Source organism: Ochotona curzoniae, unplaced genomic scaffold, assembly GCF_017591425.1.
Source record: "Ochotona curzoniae isolate NIBS_2020 unplaced genomic scaffold, NIBS_Ocur_1.0 scaffold_2476, whole genome shotgun sequence".
Classification (NCBI taxonomy): Eukaryota; Metazoa; Chordata; class Mammalia; order Lagomorpha; family Ochotonidae; genus Ochotona; species Ochotona curzoniae.
This window is the reverse complement of record NW_024467095.1, coordinates 24,726,312-24,740,712: the sequence shown is the minus strand read 5'-3', so window position 1 is coordinate 24,740,712 and position 14,401 is coordinate 24,726,312. Positions and strand designations below refer to the sequence as shown.

Genomic DNA, 14,401 nt, shown 5'->3' with positions numbered 1-14,401 from the left:
ACCTTAACCTCTACACTATAGTGCCGGGCCCTGTTTTTAAAGATTCTTACACCCATTGAGTGTTATCATAAGATAAACCTCTTTTCTGAGTGTAGACATACAGATCAATGAAACAAACATAAACATGTACATTCATTGCCAAGTGCGTTTTCAACAAGGGTGCATGATGCCAGAAGAGGAGCATTGCTGTCGTGCCAGAGCCCTGATAAAATTTGTTTGTCAAGTTTTTCAGGTCCAGAATGCCCCCAGAAACCACTAATTCATCCTTTAAAATTGCCTATACTCCCCACATCTCTCCCTGTGAAGAAGCAATACATGCTTCTAAACCTCACTGGGTTGTTGGACACTCCTTTCCAGTGACACCCTCACACACAAAGTAAATTTGTATGATTCTTCTCCATACTGATATAGTGTCAAGCATTGGAAATGCCTAGTTGATACATTGTCAGTTTATTTCAGCAGATTCAACTATAACACCTCTCCAAGGGAAAAAAAAAAGGTGCTTTATTTCCACTAAAATTAAAATATATATGTATTCATTTAAACAGCTAACTCATCATCTTTAAAACTTTATGCATTATAAATGACAATGATCAAAGTGATGTTCAAAACCAACAGACAACAAATGAATATAACATGTAAATGTAATTCATGAGTTTGAATTAAAATGTTAATCAGGGGAAAATTTTGCTCCAGAGGTGCTAGGCTATCTGGCAAAATTCAATTACTGTAGTCCCCTTTAGCTATAGAGGTAGGTTTTAAGACCCCAGTAGATGCCCAGGTATGAATGGTACTGAAATTTATGTATACTCTGTTTTTAGTATACATATTTAAGTATTACAAAGCTTAATTTGTAAATAAGGCATAATGAAAGATTAACAATGACAACTAGCAATAAAGCAGAATCATTATAATAATGTAGTATAAAAATTACTTGACATTTTTTCACTAATATTTTCACCTCTTTTTAAAATAAATATTTTTTTTAGAAAGGCAGATTTAGAGAGAGAAGGAGAGACAGAGAGATAGATTTTCCATCCACTGAGTTACTCCCCAAATGGCCACAATGGCCAGAGCTGAGATGGGGCTGAGCTGATCCAGAGCCAAGAGCCAGGAGCCAGGAGCTTCTTCCGGGTTTCCCATGTAGGTGCAAGGTCCTAAGGCTTTGGGACCCCCTCTGCTGCTTTCCCAGATCATAATCAGGGAGTGGGATGGGAAGTGGAGCAGCCAGGACACAAGCCATTGCCGGTGCTTGCATGTGGCGAATTAGCCTATTTCAGCCCATTGGACTGACTCCTTCTCTTTTCTCTTATAGGAAACATTTTACAGTCTCTATTTGACATATCCATATAGGCAACACATACAGCATGCATAAGCTGGACAAAGTGGTAATTCAATTCCTAGGTATGACAGAACAGGAGAATACAAGACTCTATCATGCTATCAGCCTTGTGCAATTAAAAAATTATACACTATTTAGTTCTAGAATGTTCCATTTATTTTCTTCAGACCATGGGTGAGTGAAACCATGGGGAAAAAAAAACCTGCAGATGATTGTTGTACATACGGTACTAAAGATTATTGATTTAAAAGTTGAACTTTCTGATTTTAATGTTAGAGAATGTTAATTTTCTTCAAAAAATATGCTGAAGGTTCTTGGAAGCAAATAGTATGAAGTTTACAACTTGTATTCAAATGAGGTCATAAAAAAAGCAGATACATAGATACAATGACACATCCTAGAAAACGGGAAGAAAGGGTAAGTGCTTGAAATCTATGCAGATTTCTTTTTGGAATGCACATTTTCAGGAAGTTTTTGAAAAGGTATATGTTCATTTCAAAATTCAAAACATTTTTGCCCCAAAATATACATATCCTTCAAAGAAGTTTTCCATGAGCTTTTTGAACATGCTCATGAATAGATACACTGATAGATGTAGATACATCTTTGCATGATTCTTGAAATGATTTCAAAATTAAAAGCTAAAAAGACTTGGGAATGGTAATGTGGTATAGCAAGTGGAACTATCACCTGTAACACCATGGGCACCTATCTGAGTTCTAGCTCCACTTCCAGTTCAGCTCCCTGCTAAGGCAGCTGGAAAGGCAACAGAAGATGGTCCCAATGCTTGGGCTCCTGATAACCAGGTGGGAGATTCAAATGAAACTCCTGGTCCCTGGTTTCAGCCTGGCTCAATCCTTGTTTTTGTAACCTCTTGAGAAGTGAACCAGCAGATGAAGGCTATCTCTCTATGTGTCCCCCTCTGTTGATAACTCTGCCCTTACAGTCTATAAGAATACATTTTTTAAAAAAAGTTTTGAAAAGTGGAAAGCATAAAACAATAGAAGTGCTATGATTAAGACAATGTAATGTCAGCCTGTAATTACGGGAGTCACTGGAAGGCTTTCAGAAGAGGTGTGTTTTTGATAGGTCACTTGGATAGTAGACTGAAGGGTGAGATTAAGATGACAATATTGGCAGTAGGGAGATCAATCAATACTTCTGGTAAATGGATAACAATGTGAAAAGAATAATGGTAGCTAAAAATGCAGAAAAGGGAACTATAAGATAAAATCAGCTGGAATCAGTGGCTGAAAGGAGATGGCACATACAAGTAAAAAGGAAAGGCAGATATTTACCTTAGCAGTTAAAATTCTAAGATTCCCCTGTCCCATATCTGGCTCCTGACTCCACCTTCCTGCTAATACAAACCCTGAAAGGCTCATATACTTGGGTTCCTGTCACCATGAGAAAGACCTTGATTGAGTTCCTGGCTTTTACCTTGCCCCATCATTGCTGTTGTAGGCATTTGGTGGATAAGCCAGTGAATAAGAGCTTTGTCTCTTTGTCTTTCCTTTCTCACTGTTACTATGCCTTTACTTTTCAAACAAATATAAAAAAAGGAAAAAGAAAAAAAAAGGATCTTAGTAGGTTTCTAGCCTGAGAGGGTATAGAGATCAGAATGTTGCTAATGCTACAGTGAATGCAGGGGGATGAACCTTTAGTGTGAAATTAGAATTTTCATTGGGTATATAGGACATCTGTAGATATATGGAATCTGCAGCACATAATTAAATGTAAATCTCTGTACTTTATACAAGTGATTAAATGTATGTACATGCATGTGTATCTTCCTATAAAAGTATACAACATCTTCCTATGTTGTATCACTCTTGTACATATGAATGTCACATAACATAAAATCGTGATCACGAGTTCATCAGGAGCCAGAGTTGTGGCAAGGCCTGTCAACAGTCCACATGAGTGGCGGTTTGAGTGTTGGCTGTTCCACTTCCAAGCAAGCTCTCTGTCAATGTGCCTAGGAAAGCAGCAGAACACATGGCCAAGTGTTTGGACTTCTGCCACCCTCGTGAGGGACTGGGATGGAGTTCCAGGTTCCTGGATTCAGCCTGGTCCAGCCCCAGGTGTTGTAGGTATTTGGGGAGTGAAGCAGCAGATAGAAGAATTCTTTCTGCCAAATAAATAAATAAATAAACCTTTTTTTTAGAAGTTCACAGAAGGCTGAATCCAATAAAAAAAATCAACTTGAATAAACTGAATACATTTAATAAACTGAAAACATTGTACCGAAATAGCAGCTGAAGGAAGTCACAACGTAAGGACCAATAAAATTTAAACTTTTCAAGTTTGAATAGGTAGAAATGTTAATAGTGCAAGATAATTTTTAAGAGAACAAAATGGGTTGTAATAATGAAACTAATACATAGAGTAAAAACGTATTGTTCACTCATTTGGCAACATCTGTAATTTTGTGTTTGGTTTCACTCAAACTTTAACAGTGACAGAAGGGGATAAAACAGCCTGACAAGGTATGTAAGTAGTGGTGCACTAGCCATTACTTATACAGAAGACTGGTTAAGAAAGCTATGGTTCATCTATTCCATGGAATACTACTCAGCTATTAAAAAAAACAAAATTCAGTTCTTTGTGGCCAAATGGGTCCAACTGGAAACCATCATGCTAAGGGAAATGAGCCAACCCCAAAAGGTTAGATACCACATGTTTGCCTTAATTCAAGATGACATGATGTCACTCCAAAAAACAGTACCTGCAAACTATAATATTATTCCAACCCCAAACAGACTGCTTATGATCTACATCAAAGAATTGTAAAAACCTAATATACTTTTAAGACCCTAAGCTACTCGTAAAGGGGGCAGGAGAGCAGAGAAATCTTCCATCTCCTTTGAATGTGTGAGGAACACATGAGGTACAACCTAGCAGGAACATAACAGGTAACTCATAGACAACAGACTCAAATCAGTGTTAGCCAATAGTAAAACTACAAAGTCATATAGGGGGAATCAAGAGCAATTCTGACAACCTCTTAACAGGAGGTCATATGCATAGAGCAGGGGGGGGGACCCCAGAGCAAAACAGGGGAACAGGAGGACTATATCCCAACTGCCAAGGAGACCACGGGGACCTGGGATGCCTTTGGAGGCTGAGAACTCTGAGGTCCGGAGTACCACCCCCTCCAAAAAAAAATGAACAAACACAAAAAATTCAAATAGATAGAGAACAAGGAAAGCTTAGAACCAGACAGGAAACAGTCAGCATGGATCCACATATACCTTGCTAGGTAGGACACAAAGATTAGTTACTCCTCGCTAAGGTATTGAGGATTTCTCTGCACACCCCTCCTAAAACTGTACTGCACCTCAACTGTTGACATATGCCTTCTTAGAATTATAAGCCAGCTTAGACTAGCCTAAAATCTGCCAAGTTCAGCAAAATTATGCTTCAACACTATAAACTGCTAAATACTAAAATGAAAATAGACACAAGACAGCTGAATAGTACCCTATAGCCATTTTAAGGTGTATAGCAGCAGGTTGTGTGTATGAACTAAAATTGAAATGTCAATGAAGTAGTCACAGGATGTGGTTAAGAACTTGCATTTTTTAACATATTGGTTACTCAACACCATGTCAATTAATTCCATAATGTTATAAATTGTTGTTGATATTGTATTGGGACTTTTAATTGATCAGGATGATATTCTGCCAGCTCTACCTTTAGACCAGAGATGGTCTCCCCAAGAAACTGTCGGATATATCTGGACAATAAGATGTTGGACTCTATGCTTGATATATGTATGCAAAGAAAGAATCTTGACTGAATTTGAACTGTAACACTGCAACAACGTTGAGGAATCCACCTTGGGGGGAGGGCACGGGGAGGGGATGGGGAATCCCAGAGCCTATGAAACTGTGTCACATAATGCAAAGTAATTAATAAAAATGAAATGAAATAAAATAAAATAATGGTATGCTAAGGGTGTTCAGAGAAATCAGAGGAAATTTTAAGGAATAAGTGATAGCCTTTTCTCCTTAATGATTATTTGTTTATTATTTTGAAATACAGAGTTATAGAGCAGGAGAAGAGAGAGAGAGAGAAAGAATTTCTCATGTGCTACCTGGCTCCCCAGTAGCCACAATGGCCAGGGCTGGAGCAAGCTGAGGCCTGAACCTCCATGGGAACTCCACCTGGGGCTCCCACATAGAACAGCAGGGGCCAAAATACTTGTACCCTCTTGCACTGCATTCATAGGTGCAGTACCAGGAGTTGAACTGGAAGTGGATTAGCCGGGACTTGAACTGGTGCCCAGATGGGATATCAGCATTACAGGTGGCATATTATCTCACTGCCTCACAATGCCAGTTCTCAAGTGATAGCCTTTTAAAAAAAATATTCATGACTTTAGCTAGAGGAAGTTCTATGACTGTTATTATTTCAAGGTGAATTAAGGAAAAATGAGTCACAATTATGTTTCTTCAAGAGAAAGATTAAAGGAGGGAGGTACCATTTATAAAGACACAGGTTTTTAACTAAAAGACCAACGCCTTTTTCAGTAGCGTAGACCTTTAGTAATGGATTGAACTGTTTTTGCCATTTAGTGAACTTTTCGTAGAAGCTTGGATGAGCCCGAAAATATTAAGAATGAAAGAAGCAATATTTGTTTTTGTCCCACTAGGTAAAATTATAGTAAGTTAACATATAATAAACTTTTGCTGGTTTTTCATAACACATTTTTAGGGAGAAAAGTAAAATTTTGAGTTTCACAGCTTGGGAAACATGAGTCATGCCTTGGTTAGCTGTTCTTATGATATTCTCTTAGGTTTTTTAAGTGTAGACCCTAAATATTCCAATTACTTTAGTTCTCACGGTCAAATGATTTGTTACTACTTATTTCTACGTTCTTGTTCTCACCCAAACCTTGACTTGGCAGCTGTCTTCTTAAATAACCAACCATATAATCATCTGATATATTTGGTTTTGCATCTATAGGGAAAATGGTAAAAAAAAAAAAGTAATTGCATGAATATTTTCTAAGGTTTATTTACATTCCCAATTTACATTTTTTTTTCAAAATAAGAAAATACAACAGTAGCATAGTTTAATGAAATTAGCATAGACAATCTTTAGATCTTACAAACTCTTATTGCATTTAAAAATGCTCATATCTTTTGGGCAGCAATTCTTTTTCTAAGAATCTATTAAAAATTACTAATTTACAATATCCACAGAGAGTTGTAAACTTTTCCTTGTGTACATTAGCAAAAACAAAAGTTTAACAAGGAAGGGGGTTAAATAAATCCAGGTTCATTAATGGAATGCTTTCATCCGTGTAAAGAGGCTTTTAATACGGTATAATTTTAATCCAAAGCAATTTGTAAAATAACATGATTATGGGATTCATCAAGGAGTATATATGTAGATACATGGCAACCTTCAGGTTGTAGAGTTTTAAATGCATGGGCTGCTTCAGAAAGGAGAGCATTACCTTTCACTTCTGAATTTGATTCTTTCTGCATTTTCAGTAAATATTCTGAATCATACACCTAATTGAAGTGGAACACAGCAAGAAAATAACAATGTTAGAAACATGAAAATAAGGTAGATTTTTCCATGTGCTTTCTGATATTGTGGGTTTTCAACAAATATCTCTCAGTTTATTTTTATTAAAATGGGAAAAATTCATACATTAGGCCCTTTAATATCTTACACAGTACTGTTCCTGTGCATTAATAAATGTAAGGGGCACTAAAGGGAAATTAAACATTTTTCACTTCACATTAAATTTCATTCCATTGATTAAAGAGATAAAAATATGCTTATAATTTCCCTTGTTACAGAATTGAGATATCCAAATGTGAAAGTATAAAATGGGCGAAAATATTTAAAATTATATAAAAATCTATAAACAGATTGCAAAATTATGTTTACATGCAAAAGATGAAAATATTTTCTGGAAGCTCACACAGATTTTCAGAGCAAGGAAGAGCATAAATACATGACATTTATTTTCCATTTGAAAATGTCCAAAAGTAAATCGAGATTCAGATTTCATAAGTTTTTAAAGATTTAATCTAAAGGATATAAATACATAAGTCTTCAAAACATTTATTTAACATAAAATACAGTATATATATATACATATATACATATATATACATATATATATATAAAACTTCTTGAAGTTAATCATGCAATTCTGTATATTCTGGGATTCCTCCTCCCTCTACTTGCTGCCCCCCCCATTGATTTTTCCCATAATGTCACACTCTTCATAAGGAGTTACAATTCCATCAGCCTGCTATTTAAATGTGCCCTTGCAATACTGCTACAGACAATGTCAGACAGTCCATCATCCCATTGTCTAGATAGATCCAACACTTTCATTGATAGTCCATCTTTTGTTTGGAAGCAGAGATGCATATTGCATTGTGTCTTCACTTCTGCATATGGTAGTTTTCATTGCTCCAGCACTACATGTTCCAACTTGCATGATGGATTTTTTACAGTAGAGAAAACATATGATGTTTCTCATTTTGTGACTGACTGATTTCACTGAGCATGATGGTCTCTAGTTGGGGCCATCTAGTTGCAAATTGTATAATTTCTTTCTTTTTAATGACTGAATAATATTTCGTGGAGTAGATGTACCACAGTTTCTCTAGCCACTCTTCTTTGGATGGGCATCTGGGTTGTTTCCATGTCTTTGCTATTGTAGATTGTGCTGCTGTAAATATAGGATTATAGATCCCCTTCTTGTGATTTGTTAGTACATCAGACTAAAAAGCTTCTGTACAGCAAAGGAAACAATTAACAAAGTGAAGAAGCAACCAACAGAATGGGTGAAAATTTTGGCACACTACACAAATGATAAGGGACTAATATCTAGGATTTAAAAAGAGCTTCAGAAACCCAGGGACAGCAAAAAACCAACCCTGTGAAAAAACGGGCAACAGAAATGAACAGATATGTTTTGAAAAGAACAGATTCAAATGGCTAACAGACATATGAAAAGATGCCCAGGCTCCCTAAGCATCAGGGAGATATAAATTAAAACCACGCTGAGGTACCACCTAACTCCAGTGAGACTGGCCTACACTCAGAACTCAACTTACAACACCTGCTTGCATGGAAGTGGGGAGAAAGGCACCCTGCTTCACTACTGGTGGGAGTGTAGGCTAGTACAACCACTGTGGAAGTCAGTATGGAGAATGCTTAGAGAATTGCAAATCAACCTGCCATACGATCCAGCTACCCCCCTTCTAGAAATGCAACCCAAAAGAAACTAATTCTACTATATGCTTTTAAGACCCTATCAGTTAGAGGTTAATTATTTTTTCTTAATTAAAAAAAATTTAGTGAGAGAGACACAGAACAAAACAGAGACATATGTGCTAGTTACCTCCTCAAATGTCTGCAAGAGTCAGGGCTGGGCCGGCCTGAAGCCAGGATTTAGAGATCAGCCTATGTAGCTCCCATGAGTAGCGGGACTCCAAGTGCTAGGTCATCACCTGCTATCCTTTCTACACCCAAGCTGTGCATTAGCAGGAAGCTAGAATTGGAAGCGGAGCTCAGACTACCCCATGCACACGGGATGGAATTCTGTGTACCAAGAGTCAAGTACTTTTCAGCAGTCTTGCTTGTGGCTGGTTTGCCAAGCTCCTCAGCCTGCCATGGGAAAAGTGTATCTTTCAGTACCATCTATTTTTATACTCTTACAGTCTCATTTGTTTTTCTTAGTTTTAATTTCTTTCTTTCTTGCTACTCTGGATACATTTGATACCACTTTCCATCTGTGTCAAGGATATTTTGCAGTTTTAGTAATAGTAAATAATACGAGTAGCCCTTAATTAGGGAATAAGAAATTGAAGAGAAAATAATTTGCCATTTTTTGCATTGTTTTTTTTTTCAAAAGCCATTACCAGAGCAATTAAGATTCATCTCTTCTCTGATATTTTTGTGGCTTGCTATCTCCTTCTTTGTTTTTATATTTTTTTCTTATTTTTTACCTAGGTAAACAACCATTTAAAATCAAGATATAGCGCCCGGCACGGTGGCGCAGTGGTTAAGGTCCTTGCCTTGCACGCCCAGGATCCCATATGGGCGCCGGTTCTATCCCGGCAGCCCCACTTCCCTTCCAGCTCCCTGCCTGTGGCCCGGGAAAGCAGTCGGGGATGGCCCAAAGCTTTGGGACCCTGCACCCGCGTGGGAGACCCGGAAGAGGCTCCTGGCTTCAGATCGGCATAGTATCAGCCGTTGCACTCACTTGGGGAGTGAATCATCGGACGGAAGATCTTCCTCTCTGTCTCTCCTCTCTGTATATCCGCCTTTCCAATAAAAAAATAATAAAAATAAATCTTTAAAATAAAACAAGATATAATCAACATATCCAAAGAAATATGTGTGTGTGTGTGTGTGTGTGTGTGTGTGTGTGTGTTTGTGTGTGTAAATAGACTCACAGTTCAAAGAAGCTGGAGAGGTAATTGTCCATTCCTTTAAGTACAGCTAAAAGCTCTAGATAATGTATACAACGCAAATGTAAGAAGCTCAAAAGGGGGAAAAAGAAAGTAGACTAGCTAGGAACTTCAGCACAAGAGGTAAGATGCTCAGTTGTCTGACTTTTCTTTTTGACTCCTTTTATGTCCTTGATTCTAAGCTGAAGAAATCAATAACCCCCAAATGCCAATGAGTGCAAATCTAAGAGATTACACAAGAAAGACCAAGCACTTTCAGATGACAACTGCTTTGAGAGATAGCACAAGCCTAGCACCACAGGAAGAAAACTGACCCCTTCACGCTCCATGCCAATGAAGCCCTAGTGGGACCTTGAACCCTTTCCCTAAATTTTTCCTAAGAGTAGTATAGTTTCAGGCCCTACATTTAAGTCTCCAATTCATTTTGAGTTGACTTTTGGGTATGGTGTAAGTTAATAATTCAATTTTTATGTGTGTCCATGCATATGAATATCTAGCTTCTTTTTTTTTTCTGCCCAATTGCTGATCCAAAACCATCCTTTTTTTATTTCATTTTAGTTTTTACAATCTTTACATGTTTAATTAGGGCACAAAGGTTCAAGGGCTAAAGGAAAGTAAGACTATCATTTCCACATGCTCTTTTTTTTCCTGTATCTGGGGTAAATGGGGAGATAAAGGGAGAAGTCCCACCTGGCATCCCACTCATCCCAGGCTCCCAATGTAGGGTATGCTCCTAGGGTCTTGCTCAAGTGGTTTTGATAGTTCAACAGTTAAGAATTGCTGCCAATCTCACCATTCCAAGCACAATTAAGTCATTGCAGAATCCACTGATTGACATAGTCCATCTTAGAGTCTCCGTTTGCCCAGTTTTTCAAAGCCAACACATGGCTGGGGTAGTTGGTTGGTTTGTTCTGTCCTCTGTTGTGGTGTCAGGTATTCTCTGCAGGTTCTGATAGACTGCCTTATCCTCCATGTGCCCGGATTGTGCTGTCCACTGCTCCATCTGAGCTTCGGAGGAGGCTCTGCTCTGGCATTTGCACTCCATGGCATACCATGGAATCTGTACTTCTCTTCTGAGTCCAGCAGGAAATTTGGGGAGGTTCCCAAAGAAACTTTGTCTGAAATGATCCCAGACCTGATTCTTGTGTGTGTTTGCAAGTACAAGGACCGGCACAGTCCATCGCCCCAATCAGCTGGTGGTTGCAGTTGCTGTTGCTTGGTCAGTTCTGTTCCCAGCCCTGTCTTCCACTGGGACCAATGGGTGTTGCAGTCTAGCCTGATCCTGCCCAGTACACTCTTTGCCCTCACATAAACCAGTGGGAGCTGCAGCCTAGTCAGAGCTACACCAACAACCCTGACCGGGCTCTCTGCATGCCCTAGTTCCCATGCTTGCCAGTATGTATAGCACACTAGTCCAGTCAGTCCCACATTCCATTCAGCTCTCACACATGTCAATGGGCACTGAAGCTTAGTTCAATCCAACCAGCTCCACTATCCAGCTCACGCACCTGTGCTGGTAGGTGCCATTCTGTCCATTCCCCCCGCCCCAGTCCTGGTTTTCATGCTCTCCAGTGGGAGTGGTAAGCCAAGAGGGAGATGCCCATTATTTCCCTACTAGGCCACTCCCAGATCTTGCACTTTCCAGATGGTTCTGGAATTTAACTTAGATTAGCCACAAGTGCCAGCATCTGCTATCTGATGTTGCAGCACAGCCCAACCAACCCTCACCCATTTTGTTTTATGTTTGCACCAGTCAACCAAGTCTGGCTCTTCCCTGATCTGGCTCGCATGAGGCCCACAGATGTTGTAGCCTTGCCTGGTCTGGTCTGCTCCCATCCCAACTCGTCCATCCAGTGGGTGAGCTGTTCCAGCAGGGGGGCCCTCCACATTCCCCCTACCAGCTTTACTCCCTCCCTGCCTGGTTCCTATAGAGCTGTGTCCCAGCTTCTGTAGCACCATTATTGAAGAGACTCTCCTTTCCTCCATTGTGTATTCTTGGCATCCTTGTCAAAGATAAATTGTTAATATGAAATACCACATTAGCAGAATGAAGGACAAAAACCATATGATCATCTGAATAGATACATAAAGAGCATGTAAAAAATTCGACATAGTTCCATGATAAAAATTCTCAGCAAGTAGGAGTACAAGAACTGAACATAACAAAAGTCAAAAACGAATATCTCACAGCTATCAGCATACTTATTAGTGAAACAATAAGCATTTTTTTCCTCTAAGAAACAAGATCTGTGCTATATTCTTCCAAGAGCAATTAGGTAAGAAAAATAATCAAAAGGTATCTAAATTGGGAAGGATGAAGCTAAACTTTCATGAGGATACTTTAAAAGTTATACAAAATGGAATTAAAAAAATAATTCAGGGAGAGCATTTGATGTAGCACTTAAAATATCACTTGTACCAGGCCCGGCATGGTAGCCTAGTGGCTAAAGTCCTCACCTTCATGTGCCGGGATCCCATATGGGAGCCATTTCTAATCCCAGTGGCCCGCTTCCCATCCAGCTCCCTGCTTGTTTCCTGAGAATGCAGTTAAGGAAAGCCCAAAGCCTTGGGACTCTGCACCTTCTTGGGAGACCCAAAAGAAGCTCCTGGCTCCTGGCTCCTGGCTTCGGATTGGCTCAGCTCTGGCCGTTGCAGCCACTTTTGGGAGTGAAGCAACAGATGAAGATGTTCTTCTATGCCTCTCCTCCTGCCGATTTACATGACTTTCCAATAGAAATAAATGAAATCTTAAAGAAGAAAAAGTAACTGGGGATATCCTCATATTAGAGTGACTGAGTTCAAGTCCCAGCTCCACACCTGATTCTAACTTCCTGCAAATGTGTACACTTGGAAGCAGCAAGAAATGGCTCAAGCGGTTGGATTTCTGCCACTGCCTACGAGATCATGACGGAGTGACTGGTTCCTCACTTTGGTATAGCCTGTTCCAGGTTGTGAGCATCTGGAGAGTGAACTAACAAATACAAGATTCCTGTTTGTAGCTCACTTTCTACGCCATTGAAAAAGATGAAGATAAACAGATGCATTTTTTTTTCAAAAGATAATGCAGATTTTCCATAAGCATTTTTAAAAGATTATTATTTGAAAGGGAGAGTTAGAGAGAGAGAGATGAGTCAGAGACAGAGATGGAGGGAGGGAGTGAGGAAGACAGAGGGAAAGGAGATAGAAATCTTTCATCGGTTGGTTCACTCTCCAGATAGTTTCACTGGCCAAGGTTTGGCTAAGTTTAAGCCAGGAGCCTGGAACTCTATCTTGGTTTGCCATACAAGTTCAGTGGCCCAAGTATTTGGGCTATCGTAAGTTGCTTTCTTTGGCACATTAGCAGGCAGTGGGATTGGAAGTGGAGCCAGCGTTTGAAACAGTGCCTATTTGGGATGCCAGTGTCATAGGCAGTGGTTTAACCTGATATGCTACAATGCCAGGCCTTCTTATAAGCATTTTGAATACTCTGTTATCTATAGCCAGAAAGGAACTAAAAGGCCCAACAGCCTCTGAGGAACCGAATTCTGTAAACAGTGAAGGCAATGAGGCTAAAAGTGCATCCTTTGCTTGATTGGTCTTCACATCAGACCATAGCTTGGCTAACATTTTCATTACAGCCATGAGAATCTTCACATAGACAGCTAAGCCACTCCCGAATTCATGACTCACAGAGCATATGTGGTATTAAATGTTTGTGGTTTTAAGCTGTGAAAGTTTGGAGTACTCGGTAACAGAAAACTGACATACCTCTTTTTGTTGAAATATTGGCAGTTGAACAAATGGCTTTTAGAAATGTGGTCATATGGAAGTATGCATAAAGATATTTTAAAATATTTATAGCAAAAGGGAATGAAAAGAAGCTGATTTTTGTTCAAAAGCATTGAAATCACGTAGTTTTTTCAAAGTACACATGTTTTTTTTGGTGAACTTTCTTAAGATTCCACATATGCATGGATTTCAACGTGTTTGTACTAAAACAAACTTACTTTTTCATTCATTCCATTTTATTGTGACTGTGTAAGTATTATCTGTCCATACATGCGAAAAATTAACTCAAACTCCAGACTGAAGCTAAGACTAATTAACCCCTCCGTCCAGGTCTATTAGTGCTAACCCTAAAGATCCGTGAGAGAGAGAGGTTTGTTGTATACTACGGAGCTGTTGAAGTTGTTTGTAATGGGGCTAAAGCAACTAATGTACTTACAAAATGATGAGCTTGTTTCTTTTACCTCTTAAAGCACAGTTTCATTTTTAAAATTTTGTGAGGATACTTCAGAATGTTCACAATAAAATGGAATGAAAAGGTAAGCTTATTCAATACAAAATTTTGAAAGGTAGAACAGGAGTTAAGCCAACGTTGAGAGGAAGAGAGAATCTCTGTCTGCCATCTCCCCTAATTTCTGGAACAGCTGGTGTTCAGCCAAGCTGAAGCCAGGAGCCGGGAGCATCAGTTTGATCCCTTATATGGGTGACCGTACATACAACCTCAAGCCTGCCACAATTTACCTTAGGGGGAAGTTAGGTGCCAAGTGCAATGATTACGATTCAAATAGCCACTCTGCATTGGGATATGCGCACCACAATGCCTGCCCTTTCTCTTTTTAAA

The 14,401-nt window shown here is 39.1% G+C and overlaps 1 protein-coding gene across 1 annotated transcript in view; it reads right to left on the bottom strand.

The window, feature by feature from the left end:
• Nucleotides 1-14,401, bottom strand: part of AGBL3 (AGBL carboxypeptidase 3) — a 50,039-nt gene that overhangs the window by 7,179 nt on the left and 28,459 nt on the right. The window contains exon 12 of the mRNA XM_041002126.1: nt 6,810-6,867. Within this exon, the coding sequence (XP_040858060.1) occupies nt 6,810-6,867 (58 nt within the window). The remainder of the gene's footprint in view (nt 1-6,809; nt 6,868-14,401) is intronic.